The 20,084-nt window shown below is 61.7% G+C and overlaps 4 protein-coding genes across 8 annotated transcripts in view; 2 read left to right on the top strand and 2 right to left on the bottom strand.

Annotated features, from left to right (window-relative positions):
* Positions 1-9,817, top strand: part of ARF1 (ADP ribosylation factor 1) — a 13,880-nt gene extending 4,063 nt beyond the window's left edge. The window contains exons 2-5 of the mRNA XM_032397873.1: positions 7,858-8,042; positions 8,122-8,232; positions 8,309-8,433; positions 8,565-9,817. Coding sequence (XP_032253764.1) covers positions 7,895-8,042; positions 8,122-8,232; positions 8,309-8,433; positions 8,565-8,726 — 546 coding nt within the window. The 5' untranslated portion in view covers positions 7,858-7,894 and the 3' untranslated portion in view covers positions 8,727-9,817. The remainder of the gene's footprint in view (positions 1-7,857; positions 8,043-8,121; positions 8,233-8,308; positions 8,434-8,564) is intronic.
* A 681-nt stretch (positions 9,818-10,498) lies between these two features.
* Positions 10,499-12,596, bottom strand: CUNH1orf35 (chromosome unknown C1orf35 homolog). The gene is made up of 8 exons (XM_032397872.1): positions 12,387-12,596; positions 11,840-11,990; positions 11,679-11,724; positions 11,517-11,599; positions 11,334-11,406; positions 11,118-11,206; positions 10,797-10,925; positions 10,499-10,715 (listed from the first exon to the last, which is right to left on the bottom strand). Exons 1-8 carry the CDS (start codon positions 12,478-12,480, stop codon positions 10,631-10,633), a joined length of 750 nt encoding a protein of 249 aa, XP_032253763.1. The 5' UTR covers positions 12,481-12,596; the 3' UTR covers positions 10,499-10,630.
* A 1,581-nt stretch (positions 12,597-14,177) lies between these two features.
* Positions 14,178-19,191, bottom strand: MRPL55 (mitochondrial ribosomal protein L55). Of its 5 annotated transcripts, none has more exons than XM_032397879.1 (5): positions 19,002-19,191; positions 18,403-18,749; positions 18,223-18,310; positions 14,889-15,090; positions 14,178-14,502 (listed from the first exon to the last, which is right to left on the bottom strand). In XM_032397879.1, the coding sequence occupies exons 3-5, from the start codon at positions 18,246-18,248 to the stop codon at positions 14,350-14,352; spliced, it is 381 nt and encodes a 126-aa protein (XP_032253770.1). In that variant the 5' UTR covers positions 18,249-18,310; positions 18,403-18,749; positions 19,002-19,191; the 3' UTR covers positions 14,178-14,349. The 5 variants fall into 5 exon arrangements, with proteins under 5 accessions (XP_032253770.1, XP_032253771.1, XP_032253769.1 ...); XM_032397876.1 differs by having other exon boundaries at positions 14,187-14,502; positions 18,223-18,313; positions 19,002-19,188; XM_032397875.1 differs by having other exon boundaries at positions 14,187-14,502; positions 18,403-18,745; positions 19,002-19,188.
* Positions 19,192-19,340: 149 nt separating this feature from the next.
* GUK1 (guanylate kinase 1) overlaps positions 19,341-20,084 on the top strand; it is a 5,862-nt gene continuing 5,118 nt past the window's right edge. Inside the window, exon 1 of the mRNA XM_032397907.1 lies at positions 19,341-19,425. Coding sequence (XP_032253798.1) covers positions 19,365-19,425 — 61 coding nt within the window. The 5' untranslated portion in view covers positions 19,341-19,364. The remainder of the gene's footprint in view (positions 19,426-20,084) is intronic.

The raw sequence follows: 20,084 nt of genomic DNA, 5'->3' as shown, positions 1-20,084 counted from the left end.
GGTGAATTTTTCAGGAGGGCTCGGGGGCCTCCTGGCCGCTCTGGGTGGTTTGCAGGAGGGCTTGGCACTCCCAGAGCTTGCAGTTGCAGTTCGCTTTGTTTGGAGGGTATGGAGGGGCTCTCCCTGGCCCCCCAGAGCTCTGCCCCCGTGCCTGTGTGGCCCCCGGGATTCGGTGGCCTCTCTGAGGAGGCACAAGATCAGGTGCAGCAGCTTCAGCACGTTTGTGGGGACCCCACTGTGAGAGACACCTCTGAGAATCGCCTAACTGTGGAGGTGGGGTCAAAGGGCATGTGCTGGCCACTCTTGCACTCCCATTTTATGGTTGAGCCTTTGTGCCCAGCACCCTTCTTCTCCTGCAGCCGCCCCTTTTGTGAGCGTGGTGACCTTCAGCCCCACTGTGTGGCGAGGGTGCACCCAGAAGGGTGGCGCGGAGAGGACTGTTTCCTGTGGAAGGTGACGTCCCAGCTTGAGTGGGCACCTCATGGAGAAGGCACTGGGGGTGTCGTTGGCGTGGGCTCTTGGGGTCCACTGGATGGGGTTGAGCTACAGCTGTAGCCGGCTTGAGAAGGACCAGTCACTAACCCCGTGCAGATTGGTAAGGCTCAGTGGTAGGATGCTTCTTGGGATGATGGGCGGTTTAGAGCTGCCCATGGTTTCCCAGATGCCGCTTTGCCTTGTGGTCACAAAGTACTTGAATTCCCCCGTTTTCAGTTTAATTTGTTGTGCATTTCAGTGTTGCGGTTGATGCAAGGTCTTGGGTTTTTTTTTTTTCAGTGACGAGTTCTTCAGACTTGACTGCATTTGGGGTCAGAGGGAAGGTATCAATGCCCCTAACATGTAAGCCAGAGGGGAGTGGCTTACGTGGGAGGGCACATTAGGAGGGGGCCAGAAATGTCCGTGTCTTCTGGAAGGCCTCGAGCCCAGGGACCAGTCAGGCATGAGAAAACAGCACCAGGACAAATGCAGGGAGCTGAGGGAGGCTCCTGACACAGCATCCTGGCGAGGCCTCATCCTCGGTCAGTGCAGTTGGGGACCGTGGGACGTGTATGTCCAGTGTCCCGCACGGACTGTGCGTGCCATCCACCCTTGTTCTGCAGCTGGAGGCCGTGTGACCCGTGTTGAGTGGCCTCCTGTGCGTGTCGTGTATGTTGCGCTGTAGCCCCTGGGGTGATTTGCTCCCATCTGTGGAATTCATAAGAACACAAGTTAGGTGAGGTGTTTTGAAGATAGTTAAGTTACAAAGTAGCAAGTAAAACTTCAAGACTCTGAGTAAGGGGTCCCTACAAACCGTAAGTGGGTTCTTCAGTGAAGTGCTTTGGTTTCTGTAGCTGCGGGTGAGTAGGATCAGTTGCAGTCGGGCTGTTCCCACCTGTGCCTGTTCCGTGGACAGTGGCTCTCGGGCGTGCGTGTTCCTGCACACGAGCTACACTGATGACGAGACCCACTTCTAGCTGTTGCATTTAGCTCTGAAGCTGAAGCTGACAAGGAGCCCATGACGTTGCTTCTGCCTTCTGAGTCAGACCTGCCAGGTGATGCCCCCCCTCAGCTCGCAGAGGCCGTGTGCAGAGGGAGGTGGTTAGAGAGCATTGGGGTGAGGCCTCCCAGGTCTGGGGCTCGTTCTCCTTCCTCGTGGCTGCGTGGATGGGGTCGCGCCTTGTTGGGAAAGCACCATGGGCCTCCCCCAACAGGCCCTCCTCAGAACTGGCCTGAGGCTGCAGATCAGAACATTCAGGTTCGGCAGTGCGTGTGCCTGCTCTTCTGTTTCCTACGGAAAGTTCGTAGTGGGAGCGGGGGAAATGGGTGACGGTGGCCCCGAGGCTGTCCTGGGACGTAGGGTACAGCGTGGCCATAGCTGACGGGACTGGATCGTGTATTAGATTCCTAAGAGAGGAGACTGTAAGAGTTCTTTTCACAAGAAAGTAACCTGTAGCTGTGATGATCGTTTCACAGTGTACACTTACCCGAGGAGTCACCGTGTGCCCGTCACGGATTTAGCACTGGGTGGGAAGAAAGCTCAGTCGGTTCACTGAACGTCCGTTGAGTGTGCCAGGCTGAATATTCTCCCCTGTGAGCATGTTGATTCCCATCTTTGTCACAGTTGTGTTAGGACTGTGAGGTGTATCTGCTTAGCACGTGCTGGTTTCTACAAAACGGGCGACGTGTCATGTGCCGCTCGGCCACAGGATGGACTCTTGGGCTTGCAGCTGGGGGGATGGCTTGAGGCTGTGTTCCGCTGGTGCCCTGGAGGCCCACGCGGGTGTGCAGAAAGCAGCGTGCGGCACATTATTTGTGAGCACATCCGCCAGCACTCGTAGCGGACCCCTTCTGCAGTTAAGTTCTGCATGTCGGGGATGGGTTGGGCTCTTGAGTGACTATGTGTGTGCGCAGAGCTGCCTGCTGGAAGGCACCTTAAGAAATAGTCCCTAATGCCTGTCAGCTCCTTGGGAAAGACTTCGCGGTGTTAACTTTTCTCACATAGATGTCAAAGCTGACAGTGTGGACCGCAGAGCCACACGTTTCACTCTGTGTAACTGAGGCCCAGTGAACTTGACTTGTACGAAGGCGGAGAGAGTTAAGGCTCTGACGTCCCCCAGCTTTTCACTCGAGTAGGGGATTCATCCCTCTGAGCTCCCCATGTACAGCACAGAAGGGTTTTGTCTCCCTGGGTCACATTTTCGTTCCCCCTGTCAGACTCCAGGTTGGTGGTTTCTTCCTGCTAGTGACTGCAAGCAGTTCAGGTCCTGGCGGTAGTCGCTGCCAGAGATTCTGTCGAGTCAGCCGCCTCCGGTGCCTTGGCTTATCCTGGAACCTCACAGGCCTGTAGGAGGGGACGCCGAGGGTGCGGGTAGAGGCCACAGCACCACTTGCCCTCAGCAGCTAAACTGGTCTCGTGGTATTCATTTAGGGGAGTGGAACGGGTGTAAACTCACAAAGCTACCTTTTTACCTCGCTGGACTGGCTTCCCCAGGGAGGCCCCATTGTTGGTCTTGGCCTGTGGCCAAATAGACCTTTGCATCCCAAGAACGTAGGTCGCCACATTCTTTGCTTTACGTTGTTACTGGTCCTTCCCACAGAGCTGTGGGGCTGGTGCTAACTCCCAGGCAGGAGGGAGCTCTTGTGAGAAAGTCCATGTTTTCATTGCTCACCAATGCAGAGGGTCATCACAGTAAACCTGAAAGACAGGTTTTGACTTGAGCTCCAGGGATTCTGGTGGCAGAAGGTATGACAGAGTGTGTCGTGCACATTAGAACCTGTGCCGAGAGGCCACAGGATGGCTCTGGCCATCGATGTTGACCTTTTTCCTGTGGCAGGTGCTGTGTTAGGTCTTGACCTCTTGCAAAACAGTAAATGGTGCTGGGGACAGGCCAGGACCCCCTAGGGTCCTGGACCAGGTGCATGGCAGGTATAGATGCTTCTGGAGTAGTTGGGAGAGACCAACTGCTATGTGTGGTAGTGTCTTAAACCCAAGACTCCATCCCCAGCCCCCATGGGGCTCTAGGATTTTGATCTGTTGAGAAAGCATGTGGGAAGGACAGGGACCAACCACATTGGTCCTGAAGCCCGGCCCAGCAGACCAGAGACATTGTGTGGGCAAATGGGGTTTTGGGGGGCTGGCAAGGGCACATTGGGAGGAGGAGGCCACCGGGCAGGCTTACTCTGAGATGATCCTTCTGCCCACATGATGGCTTGGGAGGGTACAGAGGACACTTTCACCCCTTAGTCCCTAGGATTCAGTGTCGATTTGTGAGAATAAGATACGTTAACGCTAAAACAAGTAGAAGTCGCGGTCCCCCCTCCTGCCTCCGCTGTGAGGGCTGTATTTGTAAATGAGTGTGCTGGTAGTGTTCCTCGGTCTGTCTGCTCTGGGCCATGAGGGTCGGCCCCTGACCCTGCGGGTGTGGCCTCAGCTTCTGGATTCCTAGCAGTAACAGCAGTGGTACCATGATTGAGCTCGGTGGTCCTGGCTGGTGTTTTCCCACAGGAAACATTAAAAGTGCTCTCTCCATTTGTTTGTAACTGTCCTCCGTTTTTCCCGAGTGCCCTAGGACTGCTGAGCCCCAGGTTTTAGCCATGCACGTAGCATGTTCACCTTCTTGAGAAGTCTGTCTCTGTGTCTCCTTCCTTCTGGGGGCGGGGGCGGGGGCTCCCCTTACCTGTGGCCACCTTGCAAGGAAGGCTTGCATTTCTGACCTTCTTTGTTCTGCCCCCTCCCCCTGAATCTGTCTTGGCTGGGTATAGAATTACAGATGGAAAGCACGGTGTGTCACTTCCATAAAGCACTCTGACCCTTGGTGTCCTCAGAGTGCATCTGTTTCGGTGTTTGTAACCCAGGTTCCCTCAGTCTGGAGGTTTCTGTTCTGAGCTGGAGCATTGAAGAATTTCTGCCCCATAATTTTCTGTGTTCTTTGTTTTTTTGGAGTTTTCTGTCCGTCAGATTTTAATTATGTTCAAGAATTTCTATCCTCCCGACCCCAAAAACTTTGGAGTGGTTTCTGGCTCCGCAGAATCGAGAGGAAGGAACGGGAGCTCCTATAGGCACGTAGCCGCCCTCAGGGCAGCATCCCCCCCAGCTGATGGACCCGCACTGACGCTGTATCAGCCGGAGCCCCTCCTTTCCGAGGGGGTTCACTCTCCATGGTGTGCGTGCTGTGGGCTTGGACGGGTGTGGAAGGACGCGTGCCCGGGCCCACAGGGTCACACAGAGCGATGGTTTCACGGCCCTGGAGCTCCGCTGGGCCCCCCGAGTCCCCCAGCGCCCACCGAGGGGCTCTGTCTTGTCTCCACAGTCCCGCCTTCTCCAGAACGCCGCCGTCCACTTGGAATCCCACGGCGAGTAGCCTGCTCGGATGGGCTCCCTTCGCCCAGTAATACAGCTTCCGCCGCGTCTTCTCGTGGGAGCTCGCTTCTTTCCAGCGCTGACCCCTGTTCGTCGTCTGGGGGGACCACAGTCTGTGTAGGCTCTCTCCTTCTGAAGGACAGCTTGGGGGCTTCCTACTTGTGGCAGTTGTGGGTAAACAGGATCTGGTGCAGACGTAGCTTCGGCTCCTGTGTAGGGTAAGAGAGAGTTTGGTTCTGTAAGAAGCCGCCGGGCTGTGTCCAGCGCGGCTGTCCTGTCCTGTGGTCCCACCAGCCGGGCATGAGAGTTCCTGTTGCCCCACATCCTCACCAGCTGGTGGTGTCGTCAGTGTTGTGGGTTTTTGCTTTTCTGATAGGTGCATAGTGAGCAGCTTGTATGATTTGTATTTCTCTGAGATCTTCTCATGTGCTCATTTGCCATCTGTAGATCTTCCTCAGGGAGGTGTCTGGTCTTTGGCCCATTTTACAGTTCTTTTTTCTTTCTTTCTTTTTTTTTAGAGTGGGAGGGGCAGAGAGGGAGGGAGAAAGATTATCTTCACAGGCTCCATGCCTAGATGCCCAGCTCCGAGCTCAATCCCGTAACTCTGAGATCCAAGACCTGAGCTGAAACCAAGAATCGGATGCTGCAGTCTGGTTTATTTTCTCATTCTCTTGACATGGTCTTGCCCAGAGTGGAAGTTTGTAGCTTTAATGAAGTCCAGTGTATCAGTTGTTTCTTCCATGGGTCATGCCTCTGGTGTTGTATCTAAAAAGACATCATCATACCCAAGATAGATGTGGACTTTTGAAATTGCTCCTAATCTTCCTTTTTTATCCATTGTGTGTGTGTGTGTGTGTGTGTGTGTGTATTTTATTCTGGTTGTCAGGTCGGCCATGAGCCTGTCCTTGTTTTGTGGGCACCAGATCCCCGCCTTGCTGCCTGGGGCTGTATGTAGCTTGGGGGGTTGTATTTTCCTTTTAAATAGTCTTCTGTCTTGCTTCCTCCATGTTGGTGACTTTTTATTTTTTTTAAAGATTTTATCCATTTTGACAGAGAGAGACACAGTGAGAGAGGGAACACAAGCAGAGGGAGTGGGAGAGGGAGAAGCAGGCTTCCCGCCAAGCAGGGAGCCCGACGCGGGGCTTGATCCCAGGACCCCAGGACCACGACCCGAGCCAAAGGCAGACGCCCAGTGACTGAGCCACCCAGGCGCCCCTGTTGGTGACTTTTTAAAGGGAGCTAGGGCACAGATGTTCTGGGTCCTCCAGATACCAGCAGCCACACCGTCCCACGTGGATGCGGGCGGCAAGCCCCAGTTCGCTTGCTCTAGAAAGGTCCCTTCCCTGCAGAGCTGAGGAAGAACATGAGGTCCGACTCCACCCACACTTGCGTTGGCTTCCAGAACTCATCGCCCCTTTTTTCTTTTTGTCTTTGTGGGTTGGGCATCTCTTCCTTAGTGACTCGGCAGAACTGACATTGAAAGTGTGTGTTCCCCAGAGAATTTTTCCTCCTCTGTATGTATGAGGAAAATTGGCTGTCTGTACAAAAAGGAAATGTTATAGTAAAGATTATTTTACGTTTCAATTTTTTGAATAGGTAATATTGCTCAGAACCAAAAGAATAAAAACGTGTCAAAGATGCACTGAAGCAGGGCGCCCAGCTGGCTCATTCGGTGGAGCGTGCGACTCTTGATCTCAGGGTTGTAAGTTCGGGCCCCATGTTGGGCGTAGAGATGACTTAAGATCTTTAACGACATCCCAAAACAAGTGCCCTGAAGCCAGTATGAAGGCCTCGCCTGGGCATGCCTGGGGCCGCTGGAGCATCAAAGCCACCAAGTAAAACAGGAGTGCCATGCCTTGTGGATACCTGGGGACAGTGCTGACTGACTGCTGTCAGAATGACTAGGCAGACGGTGACCTGGCCAGGGTGTGTTGGCTGCTGAAACCAGAGGGAGTGGGAGTGTGTGTGCGCTCACCGGTAGTGAGAGCCAAAGCAGTGGAGAGCTGCTGACCCCACCGGAGCCTGTCCTCAGAGGTGAAGTGGGGCGGGCCTGCGTCTCGTCCATGCTCCAAAGCCTAGGGAGCTCCTGACCGCTCCTGGGGGACGGGTGTGCGGGCAGCGGGGCTCCCTCCCGGGCTCAGGAGCGCTCGGTCTGTGCCTGCCTGGAACACACTGCTGGGGACACAGACCAGCCTCTTGGTCTGAAGGCTGCCGCACACCCTGCTGCTTGGCTTTTGCTCGGTGCTAAAAACCCAGATTCCTGGGCGGTCTGCATTTGAGAAAGGGACCATTTCTCCCAAGTCCCTGTTTGGAAAGGAAACTGTTGAAGAATGAAAGTACTCCTGTGCCCTGGGGGGTGGGGGGGTGGGGAGCTGTGGATGGCACACCGCTCCCCCTGTGGCTATGGCCACCGGCGTCTTCCTGCCCCCCCCCCCCGACTTGGGCCCGGGTGTCTGCTCTGAACGAGGGGACCCTGTGCGGCCTAGGGGCTTGCCTCCTCACTGGGGTGGAAGTGCTCGCCTCACGGGCTCCCCCTCGGACTTCATGGCTGGTGTGCTGCCCAAGGGCCCAGGTGAGGTCTGGCTCCAAGTCCTGCCTGTGGGTGAGTGCTGAGCTCTCAGCACATCGGTGAAGGTCGGTCTGGCCTGTGTCACTGGTGGGATGGGTGTTTCTACAGACCTTGCATTCATGCAAAGCCACGGCCGTCGGGTGCTCGGCATTCCGTCTGCCCTGGTGTCGTACATCATAGCCAGGGTAGGTCGAGCAGACGTGGGCATCACTTCCTTAGGCGACCGCAGCCCCCGACTCCAGTCACCCCTGTCCTGAGGTTCCCAGACGCTCCTTCTAAGGGGAGGACTCCGTTTCTGCTGCGTGGGAACCAGGGTTCATCCGCTTCTGCCTGTGAGCTTTCAGGAGTCAGGCCTGTCCATCCACCGGAGCTGGAGGGAGGGCCCCAAGCTGCTTCTGGGCTGCTGGCCCTGGCAGCCCAGGCAGAGACTTGGGGATTGCTGTCTCTGCAGGTTTCTCTGGCCAGTGTTGCTCCCACCCGTCGACAGCATGGGAAATATCTTCGCAAACCTCTTCAAGGGCCTTTTTGGCAAAAAAGAAATGCGCATTCTCATGGTGGGCCTGGATGCTGCGGGGAAGACCACCATCCTGTACAAACTGAAGCTGGGTGAGATCGTGACCACCATTCCCACCATAGGTGAGGAGCGTGGGCTGCAGGGTGGGCCGGGGGTCGGAGGGCACTCTGGGCAAGGCTCACCTGGGTGCTGCTGCCTCAGGCTTCAACGTGGAGACCGTGGAGTACAAGAACATCAGCTTCACCGTGTGGGACGTGGGCGGCCAGGACAAGATCCGACCTCTGTGGCGTCACTACTTCCAGAACACACAAGGTGAGCAGAGGGGCGGTGGCCCGTGGCAGAGGTCGGGGAGCCCTCGACACCTGTCCTAATGCCCGCGGCTCCGCAGGTCTCATCTTCGTGGTGGACAGCAATGACAGAGAGCGCGTGAACGAGGCCCGTGAGGAGCTCATGAGGATGCTGGCGGAGGACGAGCTCAGGGATGCCGTCCTGCTGGTGTTCGCCAACAAGCAGGTACACGTGCACGCGGGACCCAGCCGCCCGGTGCTGGCGGTCGGCGGGCGGGGGGGGGCGCGGGGGCCACAGGTGGGCACAGGTGGTGCTTGCAGTGTGCTGACCTGAGGCCGCCGGGCCTGTCCCACCAGGACCTCCCCAACGCCATGAACGCAGCTGAGATCACGGACAAGCTGGGTCTGCACTCCCTGCGCCACAGGAACTGGTACATTCAGGCCACCTGTGCCACCAGCGGGGACGGGCTGTATGAGGGACTGGACTGGCTGTCCAATCAGCTCCGGAACCAGAAGTGAGCCGCGTCCCCCCCCCACTCCCTCCTTCCACCCTGCTTTACTCTCATGTGGTGTGAGTGCCAGAAGCTGTCTCCATGGTCGGTCACAGTGTGCTTCACCATGCTGTACATGTGCAGACGCAGCCTGCAGCCGGGTTTTTATTTAATGTAAATAGTTCTTGTTCCCAACGAGGCAGTTTCTGGTACTCCTATGCAATATTACTCAGCTTTTTTTATTGTAAAAAGAGAATCAACCCACTGTTCAATACTGAGAAGGGATGTTAGGCACGCGGGGCCTCCGGGAGTCGCTGTGTCCAACCAGCCTGGTGCGCCTCCTCTGGGCCTTAGATCTGTGTTGAGATCCATTTTGGTGGTTGGTTTTTAACCTGAACTCAGTGCATTTTTAAAATCGTTACAAATACAAGATAAGGAGAACACGTGAACACACAGAAGGGAGAAACGTGCCTAGTGTAGGTTCTGCAGCGGCGGCCAGAGTCTAGTCCACCAGTGGTCCGTTTCCCGTCGGGAACGTGAGACAGGGCAGAACCAGCCACGGTCCGTTCTGCATGGTCACGATAAGGTCCCTGTGATTCGCTCTGTCTCGGGTCATCCCGCATCCCCTAGCGTTTGTGCTTGTTCTTGTGCTCACACAGCCGCCCAGGAGACAGGCTGGGGGCTGTGGCCACCGCTCACGGACCCCTCGGAGGGACCCCGGCCTTCCCTTGGGTCCGCGTGGGCATCTGGCTTGCTCCGGGCTGCCTGGGGTCTCACCAGCAGGAGTGCGGGCGGGCGGGCCAGTCACCCTAGAGCCTCAGCCCCCGGAGCCCCTGTCTACATGTGCTTTCACTCCCTCAGCCTGCAAGGGTCGGATTTGCCATCGAAACGACGACCTCTACTGTTTTCTTTTGTATTTTGATAAACACTGAAGAAGCTGGAGCTGTTAGACTTTATCTTGGGGAAATCCTCAGAACTGGTTTATTTGGTGTCGTGGAACCTCTTATTGCTTTCAATACACGATTAGTAATCAACTGTTTTGTATACTCGTTTTCAGTTTTCATTTCGACAAACAAGCACTGTAATTATAGCTACTAGAATAAAATCTCTTAACTATTTCACGGCTTTCCAGTGCTTGGGTGCCGGCGACGCACGGCTTGCCTCCGGGCACGGAAGGCCCCTGGCTGGGGGCCTGGACCGTGCGGCTGTGGCCCCGTGCCCCGTGCGGGTCCAGCCCGGCAGGGCCAGCTTCAGGGCTCCCCACACGCACCCGCCGCCGTGCACGCATGCGCACACGCACGCACCCAGCCGGCCTACTCCGGAGCAGCAGGAACCCCCTGGCCGGGCTCCGTGTTGCTGCCACAGGCCTCTTCCTGCCCCTTGGAGGCCAGCTCCGCAGCCCCGTATGGCGGTTGGGCAGCTGGACATGCCCAGCAGAGCCTTCGCTCACCTCCGCTAACAGGTGGAGAACCAGGGTCAGAGTCAGGAAGACAGGATCGTCTTCGTGATTAGGAATCCAGCCTGGGCTGTGTTCTCACTGCAGTTGGTGAGAAGACGTCAGTGTGCTGGCTCGGGGCACATGTCCCTGCAGAGGCGGCGGGAGGCCTGGTGGAAGGAGCCGGGCCCCCACCCTACCCCACCCGGGAGCAGCAGAAGGGACTCGGCAGGCAGGTCCTCGGGGGGCACGGGGGGAGGCACCGCAGGGACAAGTTTGTGCCCCCCCCAACTTGAGACCCCTCCCAACACGGTCTCGGGCCGGTTGGAACACGTGGCCACCACCCTCCCTGGAGTATGAAATACTTGCCCCTTAAAATAAGTTTATTTAAGTACAAAGAGCGAAAGAAAAATAGAAGCGGCTGTGCGGCGCCTTCCCAGGCCAGTGCGTCGCCCCCTGGGCGGGCGCCCCTCCGGAAGCTGCCGTGGGGGCCAGTGTCAGTCACTGTGGTGCGGGCGCCGCTTCTTGGAGCAGGGCCAGGAGTCGCCGTCCGAGTCCGAGCCGTGCCCGCGGTGCCCGGATCTGGGGAGACCGGGGACACCCCGTCCGTGGGAGGCTGCCCTGCCCCACCCCCCAGGCCACCCATGGCAGAGGCACACCTACCCCGCAGAAGCGGGGGGCAGCGGCGAGGTCACCCTGCTCCGGTGTGCCTTGTCTGTCTTCTTCTCTTTCTTGTGCTTTTTCTTCTTCTTCTTCTTCTTCTCTTTCCTGCTCTTCCTGTGGCTCTCGGGGCTGTGGGACAGGGTCTCACCATGTACTGACCGCACGTGCCCGTGGCCAGCACGTACAGCCTTCCTTCCGCTTGCGGCAGGAAGCTGCCGGGGACACCGGCCCCTTCCAGGCCTCCGGCGGCGGGGGAGGGGGGGGGCGATCCCCAGCAGGCAGGCAGGGCGCCAAGAGACCCGGGGTGGGGGCAGCCCTTACCCGGACTCCGTCTTCTCCTCCTCCGACCGAGGCTTCTTCCTGGCCGAGGCTGGGGAGGAGCCTGGCCGACCGCTCTCCACGCGATGGTGCTGCGGGGGGAAGGAACGCTGGGCTGGGCTGGGCTGGGCTGGGCGCGCCCCAGGACGCCCGCGGGAAGGGCCAGGAAGCCGGGAAAACGCACTGGGGGCCCGGCGTGGGCGTGCTAAGGGCAGTTACCGTGAACACCGACAGCCCCAGCTTGGCGGCCTCCTTGTCTTCTCGGGACAGGGCCACTCGGCCTGCGGAGCCGCTGCGGGAAGGCGGATGAGAAGCCCCACGATGAGAACGCCCCGGCCGCCTCCCTTGCCGAGTGCCGCTGCCACGCGCGTAACGGGCACCACCCACCCCGTCGCCACGCACCTGGAGCTCCCCAGGCCCAGCAGCCGGTCCACTCCCTTCTCCTCGTGGTCCCCTCCTTCCCGCTTACACACCTCCACGAAGTCCTGTGCGGAGGGCACGCGGGCGCTCGCAGCCGCTCGACCCCCGCCTCGCCCCCGCCGCCCCCCGTAAGGGCCCCCTCACCTCCTTGCTCAGGCCGGTGGGCTGCTTCCTCACGTTCTTGTAGCCTCTGCGGGGGCCGCGTGCGCGCTTCAGGGAGCGGCCGGCCTGGCCCGGGCCCCCGCCCCTCCGTCCCCTCCGCGCCCCCCACCCAGCGCGCCCCCGATCCCGCGGGGCGCACTCACAGCGCCGCCATGAGCGCCTCCTGCTCCGCCTGCCGCACGGCCGCCAGCTCCTCTTCCCGGCTCAGGCCCGCGCCGTCCGCCCGGCCCTTGGCGTACCAGGTGAGGTCGCGGCCCTTCTGCCAGCGGCCCACCGGGGCCATCAGCGAGTTGCCTGCGGGGGTGCAGCGCCCGGCGCTCGGCCCGCGGGGTCGGCCGACTCCCGCGTCCGCCCGGACCCCGCGCCCGCGGACCCCGCACCCCAGGACCCCGCAGCTCCCGCGCCCCGTTCCCCACACCTGCATACCCCGCACCCCAGTACCCCGCACCCGCGGCGCCCCCGTTCTCCGTATCTGCGACTCCCGCGTCCCCTCATTCCCCGCACCTGGGATACCCTGCTCCCGCGTCCCCTCGTTCCCCGCACCTGGGATACCCTGCTCCCGCGTCCCCTCGTTCCGTGCACCCGCAGCTCCCCCGTCCCCATTGTCCGCACCTGCTCCAGCCCGCACCCGCGACCCCCTCGCCCCTCGTTCCCCCCCCCCCCCACGCGCGGGCCCGGCGCCGCGCTGACCCAGGTAGTTCTCTCTCTGTTTGTCGGTCTTCACGTCCTCCCAGTTAAACTGGTCCTGCCCGCCGCGCACGCCGCCCCGGCTGGAGCCGAACATGGTGCCAGGCCGTCCGCCGCCCCCCGGGCCTTCCGAAGCCCTAGCCTCGCCGCCTCAGGCGGCGCCGGCGCCGGCACCAGGTCCTGCGTCGCGCGCCTTGACGTCACCCCTGCGCAGCCCCGGCAGAGCCTCGCGCGCCTGCGCACTGCTCCCTAACCGCCGCGCACCCCTACGCCCCGCCCCGCCCAGTCGGCGCGCTTACGCACTGCCCGGGGGGGGGAAGGCGTGGGGGTAGGCTGAGGCGGGACCTGAGCGTCCGGCCCGCACGACACCTGTCGTTAGAAGCCACGTTGTGTGGGTGACGCCGGGGTGCAGGGCCAGGGCCCCGAAGTCGCGCTGCGCGTGTGCCAGGGCTATGCTGGGAGAGGGGAGGCTCCCGGCGGGGCCCCGTCGTGCCCTCTGTCATCTTGGAGCCTCGGCTTGCGCGCGGGTGGTCCCTGCTTCGGGGGGGGCTCCAGCGTGGGAGGGCAGGGGGCAGCCACGGGCGCGCCCCTCCTCTGCAGAACTCGGATAGACCACCAGTGTCGCCCCTCCCGCAGGAGCGCATGGGCATGGCGCCACGGGGGGCGGCTGTGGTGGGCAAAGCAGGGTCAGCTCGGAGCTTGCTGCCCCTCCTGCCATCAGCCCCCCCCCCCCCACGGGCCTGGACACCGGGAGGCATCAGCATAGACAGCGTCTGAAGTCCCCCAAATGGGTGGGGGAGAGGTCTTGTGGAGGCGGGGATTGGGGTCCATGGACAGGAAGTCTCGGGGACCTGGAAGGGCCGGGCGCAGATGGGCTTCTCCGCTAGACCAGACCGCCCAGACTCCCGGAGCTCTGCAGACAGGCCGTGGGCCTCCGGTCCCTCTCGGCATCACCCAGTTATGGCCAGAACCCTCCCTCAGACCCCCACCCTCAGTAGGGCTGCAGGTTCCCATGCAGAGCTTGGGGGGGGGTTGCCAGGCCTGCTTTCAGCAGCAGCCCCACTGCGTGGCTTCTGCCAGAACCCCACTATGTGGATGAATTTCGTATCACCAGTACCCACCCTGCCTTGTGGCTGCCAATCCCCGTGTCCGTGCTGTGCCCAATCTGCGCCCTGCTGCTAGACCCCTGCATCTGTGGCCATGACCCCCCTTCGAGGAAACCACAAGCGTCAGGACTAACTCGGTTCTGAACAGCAAGTGCGCCTTCCCCAGCAGGCTGGTGGCGGTGTGCTCGGCGGACCAGCGGGGCCTGAGAGCCCAGCATGCATCCCCGGGAGCGAGAGACACAGCCACCTCCCTCTCTCCTCGGTCATCGCTGTAGTGCAGGCCCTCCGGTTTCCGAGAGACAGCCTGACAGCCAGGGCCCCGCCATCAACAGCTCAGGACAGGACACCGGGCAGCCCCAGGCCCTTGCAAAGGTTGGGAGTTGCCCCTTTGGTCTTGCAGAAGCCTGGCCGGGGGAAACCCACCCCCGGAGCAGAAAAACGGCAGCTGACCCTACGAAGCCTGGTTTGCTGTCGCTTCGACGCGCCACAAGCCGAGCGTGGGCAACGATGGGGTGATGGCGCCTCCCGCTGAGAGCCCCAGCGAGGAGCGGGGTATGCCCGGCCCGGCTTCCCGGACACCCTGCCCCTCCCACCCAGTCCCGCGGCTGCCGTGCTCGGCCAGCAGAGCCCCCAGCGCCCGGAGGCCGAAGGCAGGACAGCGGTGAGGGGGCTCCAGGGCCCTTCCTCCTCCCACACTGTGGCTCGCGTGCCCTTCAGGCCCTGTGCCAACACCACGGCCCCAGCCAATTCCGGGCCACCCGGTTGGCCTGGTCACCAGAAGGAAAGGCCACGTGGAGACGGCTTTGTGAACACACCATTTAAAGACACACCCTCCCCACCCAGGGCAGCTTCCAGGCAGGTCACTTTTTTGTCCAAAACCGCTTGTACCGCTCCTCGTCAAAGTCGTCACTGAGCTCCGGCTTCTCCTCCTTTTTCTTTCGGAGCTGGGTCTCGCGTTTCCGGAGCCGCGTCCGCCTCTCCTCCGGGGACAGGGTGTCCAGGTCCACGGGCATCTGCGGGGAGGAGCGTGCCCACCGTTTGCTCAGAGGACCCGGGGCCTTGTCCGTGTCCCTTCACCTCGTTCTCCACTGTGCAGTTGGGGGTGTTTACTTTCTGCTAGGTTTTCTCTCCCATCAAAGCTCACAATTCTTAAGCAAACTTTTCTGCTTGTTTCCCCAGCACTGACGCTCAGTCGACACACGGCTGCTGTCCGGTCCTGCCCCACAGAGGGGACTCCACCCTCCCTTCCCCTCTCCTCATTCTGCAGTTCCAGTTCATGGCTCGCCCTCCCTCCCCCTTCGAGCCGCACAGCTGCCGAGCCCGTAAGCCCCGGGAGGAGTGGCTGCTAGGGGCCAGCCCGCCAAGACCTGTACCCCAGGGAGCGCGGGGAGGGGCATACCTCCAGCATTCGTCGTGGTTCCCGATAGCGGATGTGGACGGTGGAGCCGTCCTGCTTGACCAGGAGCACGGGGTAGAGGCGTGCGTAGGCCTGTCGGTGCACGCGCGTGAGCGAGGCCCTGCTGCTGTCAGCCTGCCGGGAGGACGTGTGCAGGCCGCGGCGCGCCAGAGCGGACCCCGTGAGCACATGCTGCCGCAGCAGGCTGCAGACACACACGCTCCAGTCAGTGGCTGCTGCTGGCCCGGGCCGCCCAGCCCCTCTGGGGGCACGTGGTGATGCACCCCGAGTGGGGCATGGTCCCCGGCTCCCGCCGCATGCAGGAGACCGCTGGGCCCAGTGCAGGCAGAGTCAGCAGCTGGGACCCCAGTGGGCTCAGGGCGCTGTCGCTGCACAGCTCAGGAACCGGACGCACGAGCGTCAGGCCCGGGACAGACTTCCAGGGGAACCTACACCCAGTCCTAGGGCCGGGACCTCTGTCTCCCCCAGATTCACACATCGAAGCCCAGCCTCCATGGGATGACACCAGGCATGGGGCAGGTAGGAGGTGAGTAGGATCACGTGAGGACATGAGGGCCCCCGTGGTGGGACTGGTGCCCTTCTAAGAGCCAGAGAGCAGAACTCCACTGTGAAGACTCAGAGCCAGGAAGACAGGCCTCAGCAGAACCCCAGTCTGCCGGCACCCTGAGCTCAGACTTCCAGCCTCCAGAACCCTGGAGAGGAGGCTGCCCGGCCTGTGGCATTCTGTTAGGGCAGTGTGAACAGACCAAGACACCTGCAGTCCACCTGGCTTCTGAGCGTGGCAGACACCTGGCCTTCCTGCACACAGCAGGGCGTGTGCGCTGAGGTGACGGGAGGAGAGAGGAAGCCCCGTGTGCGCCATCTACCGGGCCGCGTGACCCCCAGTGTCCCTTCCAGCCCGGCTCTCATGCAAACTTGGATTCAGAGCCCAGGCTGTCACACGGCAGAATTCCTCCCCGGAGCTGTGGGGCTTGCCCGGCGCTCCTTCAGGCACCCCCCACGTGTCTTTGCCACTACGCGAGCAGCGGCGTCCAGCCCAAACCATCCCCGTGGCCTCCCACCTGGTCCCCACTTTGGCTCCAGTCGCGTCCCCATGCTCTCAGGACCTCTCCGTCCACAAGGCAACCTGGCTGAGTGGTGTGCAACAGCACAGCCCCAACCCAGCAGGACCTGCCTCGGGGGGGGCGTTCCCACCACGCCCTGGACTTCCCAGCAGCCCCTCAGGCTGAGTGAGGGTGCGTCTCCTCCACTAGACCCTACTGTCCCAGTGGCAAGAACACATCCTGTTTGCTAGAAAGTCCCAGACCCTTAACTGGACCCTCAGTCAATTTTGACAAAAGACCCCAGTCCCCGCCATTGGAGTCTCGGAGATGGCACAGAGGAGACAGGTGGTAAACTCCGGGACCAGGGAAGCCTGCAGTCAGGCGGGCAGGGGAGGAGCGGCGCCAGGGAGCTCGGGACACAGCCACCCCTGAGAACCGTGGGTTGTCAGATTAGGGCTGGAAGTGACCCCTGAGAGTGGATGCTCCCTCAAGAACAGCAATTCTAACATGAACTTTCTTAGGACAAGGACCCTACAGGGCACGGTGCAGCCAGAGTCCCTTGCCTAGTTTCACAATGACCCACAGATTCAGGTGCCCCATCCCTCTCCCCCAGATTCCACAGAACCCACTAGAAGCCTGCTCTCCTTACTTCTCTGTCAACGCTGTGATCACACCATACTTCTCATCTCGGGGAGGCCGGGGGTGAGGGAAGGGCAGGAAGGGGGCAGTTCCAGGGGGAAGAGCCGGAAGGCATGGCCTTCTCCAAGGACCCAGAGCCAGGCTGGGCTGCAGGATCTGAACAGGAACATCACCACCACCACGTGTTTGGTGCTAAGTACTCACAAACTGCTTCCATTCTTCCCTCGACACCTGCCACAGCATCAATCCATCCACTGCACCTGCTCGTACCTCATTCTTCCCTCAATACCTGCCATAGCATCCATCCATCCATCCGCACCTGCTCGTGTCTCATTCCTCCCTCGACACCTGCCACAGCACCCATCCACCCATCCGCACCTGCTCGTACCTTGTTCCTCCGACACCTGCCACAGCATCCATCCATCCACCACACCTGCTTGTACCTCCTTTCTCCCTCAACACCTGCCACAGCATCCATCCATCCACCGCACCTGCTTGTACCTCCTTTCTCCCTCAACACCTGCCACAGCATCCATCCATCCACCGCACCTGCTCATACCTCATTCTTCCCTCGATACCTGCCACAGCACCCATCCATCCATCCACACCTGCTCGTACCTCCTTCCTCCCTCGACACCTGCCACAGCATCCATCAATCCACCGCACCTGCTCGTGCTTCGTTCCTCCCTCGACACCTGCCACAGCATTCATCCATCCACCGCACCTGCTCGTGCCTCGTTCCTCGACACCTGCCACAGCATCCATCCATCCACCGCACCTGCTCGTGCCTCCTTCCTCCCTTGACACCTGCCACAGCATTCATCCATCCACCGCACCTGCTCGTGCCTCCTTCCTCCCTCGACACCTGCCACAGCATTCATCCATCCACCGCACCTGCTCATACCTCCTTCCTCCCTCGACACCTGCCACAGCATCCATCCATCCACCGCACCTGCTCGTACCTCCTTCCTCCCTCGACACCTGCCACAGCACCCATCCATCCATCCGCACCTGCTCGTACCTTGTTCCTCCGACACCTGCCACAGCATTCATCCATCCACCGCACCTGCTCGTGCCTCATTCCTCCCTCGATACCTGCCATAGCATCCATCCATCCATCCGCACCTGCTCGTGCCTCATTTCTCCCTAATACCTGCCACAGCACCCATCCATCCATCCGCACCTGCTTGTACCTCCTTCCTCCCTCGACACCTGCCACAGCATTCATCCATCCACCGCACCTGCTCGTACCTCATTCCTCCCTCGACACCTGCCACAGCATCCATCCATCCACCCCACCTGCTCGTACCTCATTCCTCCCTCGACACCTGCCACAGCACCCATCCATCCATCCGCACCTGCTCGTACCTCCTTCCTCCCTCGACACCTGCCACAGCATCCATCCATCCACTGCACCTGCTCGTACCTCATTCCTCCCTCGACACCTGCCACAGCATCCATCCATCCACCCCACCTGCTCGTACCTCATTCCTCCCTCGACAAGTGCCATAGAGCATTCAGCCATCTGCACACACCTGCTTGTACCCGTTCTCCAGAAAAACACACTGGCTAGGAAAGCTCCCCTTAGATGGCCCATGACAGCAGTCCCCAGGGGCTGGGAAGCCCCTGCTTACCCAAGCAGCCTGCCCATGGTGGCCATTCCTCCTGAGGGCCCCTGTGGCACGTGGAGGCTCGGGGTCAGCTGCTGGCCTAGTGTGCGACCTGCTGGGCAAGGAAATAAGACATCTTTTCAAAAGACAGGGTTTTCCACCTAACGGACCTCATCGAACCCCAGGCAGGAAGAAGCCACAGACCCAAGTGCGTCTCCGCCAGTCCCTCCTGGTACCCTGTCAGGCTGTCGGCCCCGACGTGGTGCTGGAGTCGTCTGCGGAAGGGTTCTGAGTGCCGGACGCCCAAGCCTCTGCGTCAGGAAGCCTGCGGCCGGGCCAGACCCTTTCTAGCGGGTTCCGGAGTCCGGGAAGCCGCTCTAGGACGCAGTGTACCGTACACGGTGGGGCTTCCCAAGGTCACCTACTTCCCACAACGTACAGCGTGTCCGCCGAGACTCGGGGCCACCGCCACTAAGCGCTGAGAACCCGGAAGGCGTCTGCTCTGAGGTGTGCGCCACGACGAGCCGGGACGCTGAACGCCGAACGCCTGCCTGAGACGTCGGACATTCGGAGCCCAGGAAGAGAGCCCTCCCGGCCAGGGCCCCCCGTCTGCGTGGGCAGGGGATCCGCAGGCCTCCCTCCGCCTCCAGAAGCGATCCGGCGGGAAAACGAGAGGCTGGGAGACAAGCAAGCCGATGCGCCCCATCCTGTCGCCCCGAGGGCCGGCGGCTGGCGGCGGAGCCCGGCCCACCCATCGGGGAGAGCCCTTCCCGCCCCGCGACGCCGCGCCTTCCGGCACCCACCTGTCCCCCTGCCTGAGCTCCGGAGCAACGTCGAGTGCCAGCGTCCCGGCCGCCGCTGGCCAGACGGGAGGGGAAGGGACCGGGGCCGAGCACACGGTCACTGCCGACCCGGCGCCCCCTCCTCCAGGGGCACCGCCGCGACGTCATCGGCGAGCGCTGCGTCGCGCGGCACTGACGACAGCCTGAGGGGCGGGGCGAGGCCGGCGCCGTGCTATGACGCGCACCTCTTCCGACGGTGGCGGGCCGGCGCGGCTCCAGGACGTACTCCTTCGCGGGCGGGGGCGGGCGCGGCGCTGTGACGTAGCCCCGCGGGCCGCGGCGGCGGCGGCGGCGGCGGCGGCGGCGGCGGCGGCGGCGCCCCTCATGCTGCGACGCCCGCTGGCCGGGCTGGCGGCCGCCGCCTTGGGCCGGGTCCCCTCGGACGGTGAGTGGCGGGGCCTCCCGGCGGGCGGAGGTCGGGGCTCCCGGCCTGGGGCTCGCGTGGCGCGGTCGTTGAACCGGGGTCGTGCCCCTCGCAGCCCCGGTGTTCCCGGAGCGCCGTCCGGGGCCTGGCCGGCGGGGTGGCTCGTCGCGGGAGCGGGGCCGTGCGCCCTCACGTGGACAGGGCCGCCCTGGGTGCGTGTGCGTGTCTGCGGTGCTCGCGCTCCTTGCTTGGGCGACTTACAAGCCGCTGCCCCTCTGCTGGTCCTCGAGATGTAGCAGGGGCTTCTACCGGCACGCGAGCCCGCGCGGCCGGGGGACTACGCGCCGGATGCCCGTGTGGGGCCTGCGGGGTGCGGAGGGGCAGAGAGGGGAAGCGGCCCGACAGCGCTCCCCCAGGGGGGCCGCGCGCACCGCCGGAAGCTCCGGGAGATGCGAGGCCTCTGCGCGCGTGCGGTGCCTTCCCTGAGCTCACGGAGGGAAGCAGAGACGAGAGCAGGGAAGGCGTCCTGCTGGTGCAGCTCTTGGGTGGGCTTCAGTCCCCACCCGGAGGGCAGGCGGTCCTCCGAGCTGTCCCCGCCCCGAGGGACCCCTTCCGTCCCCGGGCTGGCTGCGGGGTCCTGCAGGGGCGGAGCTGGTCCTCCGAGCTCTCCCCGCCCCGAG

The sequence above is a fragment of the Phoca vitulina genome, unplaced genomic scaffold (genome assembly GCF_004348235.1).
Source record: "Phoca vitulina isolate PV1807 unplaced genomic scaffold, GSC_HSeal_1.0 scaffold106, whole genome shotgun sequence".
Lineage (NCBI taxonomy): Eukaryota > Metazoa > Chordata > Mammalia > Carnivora > Phocidae > Phoca > Phoca vitulina.
The sequence above is the reverse complement of the archived record's forward strand: the minus strand, read 5'-3'. Positions and strand labels throughout refer to the sequence as shown.

Coding starts and splice junctions, on each gene's coding strand:
- CUNH1orf35 (XM_032397872.1), bottom strand. CDS start 12,480: ATGTTCGGCTCCAGCCGGGGCGGCGTGCGCGGCGGGCAGGACCAGTTT. Junction 10,926..11,117: donor GAGGAGAAGACGGAGTCCGG/GTAAGGGCTGCC, acceptor CCTGTCCCACAG/CCCCGAGAGCCACAGGAAGA. Junction 10,716..10,796: donor CTGCCCCCCGCTTCTGCGGG/GTAGGTGTGCCT, acceptor CGGTCTCCCCAG/ATCCGGGCACCGCGGGCACG.
- MRPL55 (XM_032397879.1), bottom strand. CDS start 18,248: ATGGCCACCATGGGCAGGCTGCTTGG. Junction 15,091..18,222: donor ACCATGGGCAGGCTGCTTGG/GTAAGCAGGGGC, acceptor GTGTGTCTGCAG/CCTGCTGCGGCAGCATGTGC. Junction 14,503..14,888: donor AACCACGACGAATGCTGGAG/GTATGCCCCTCC, acceptor TCCTCCCCGCAG/ATGCCCGTGGACCTGGACAC.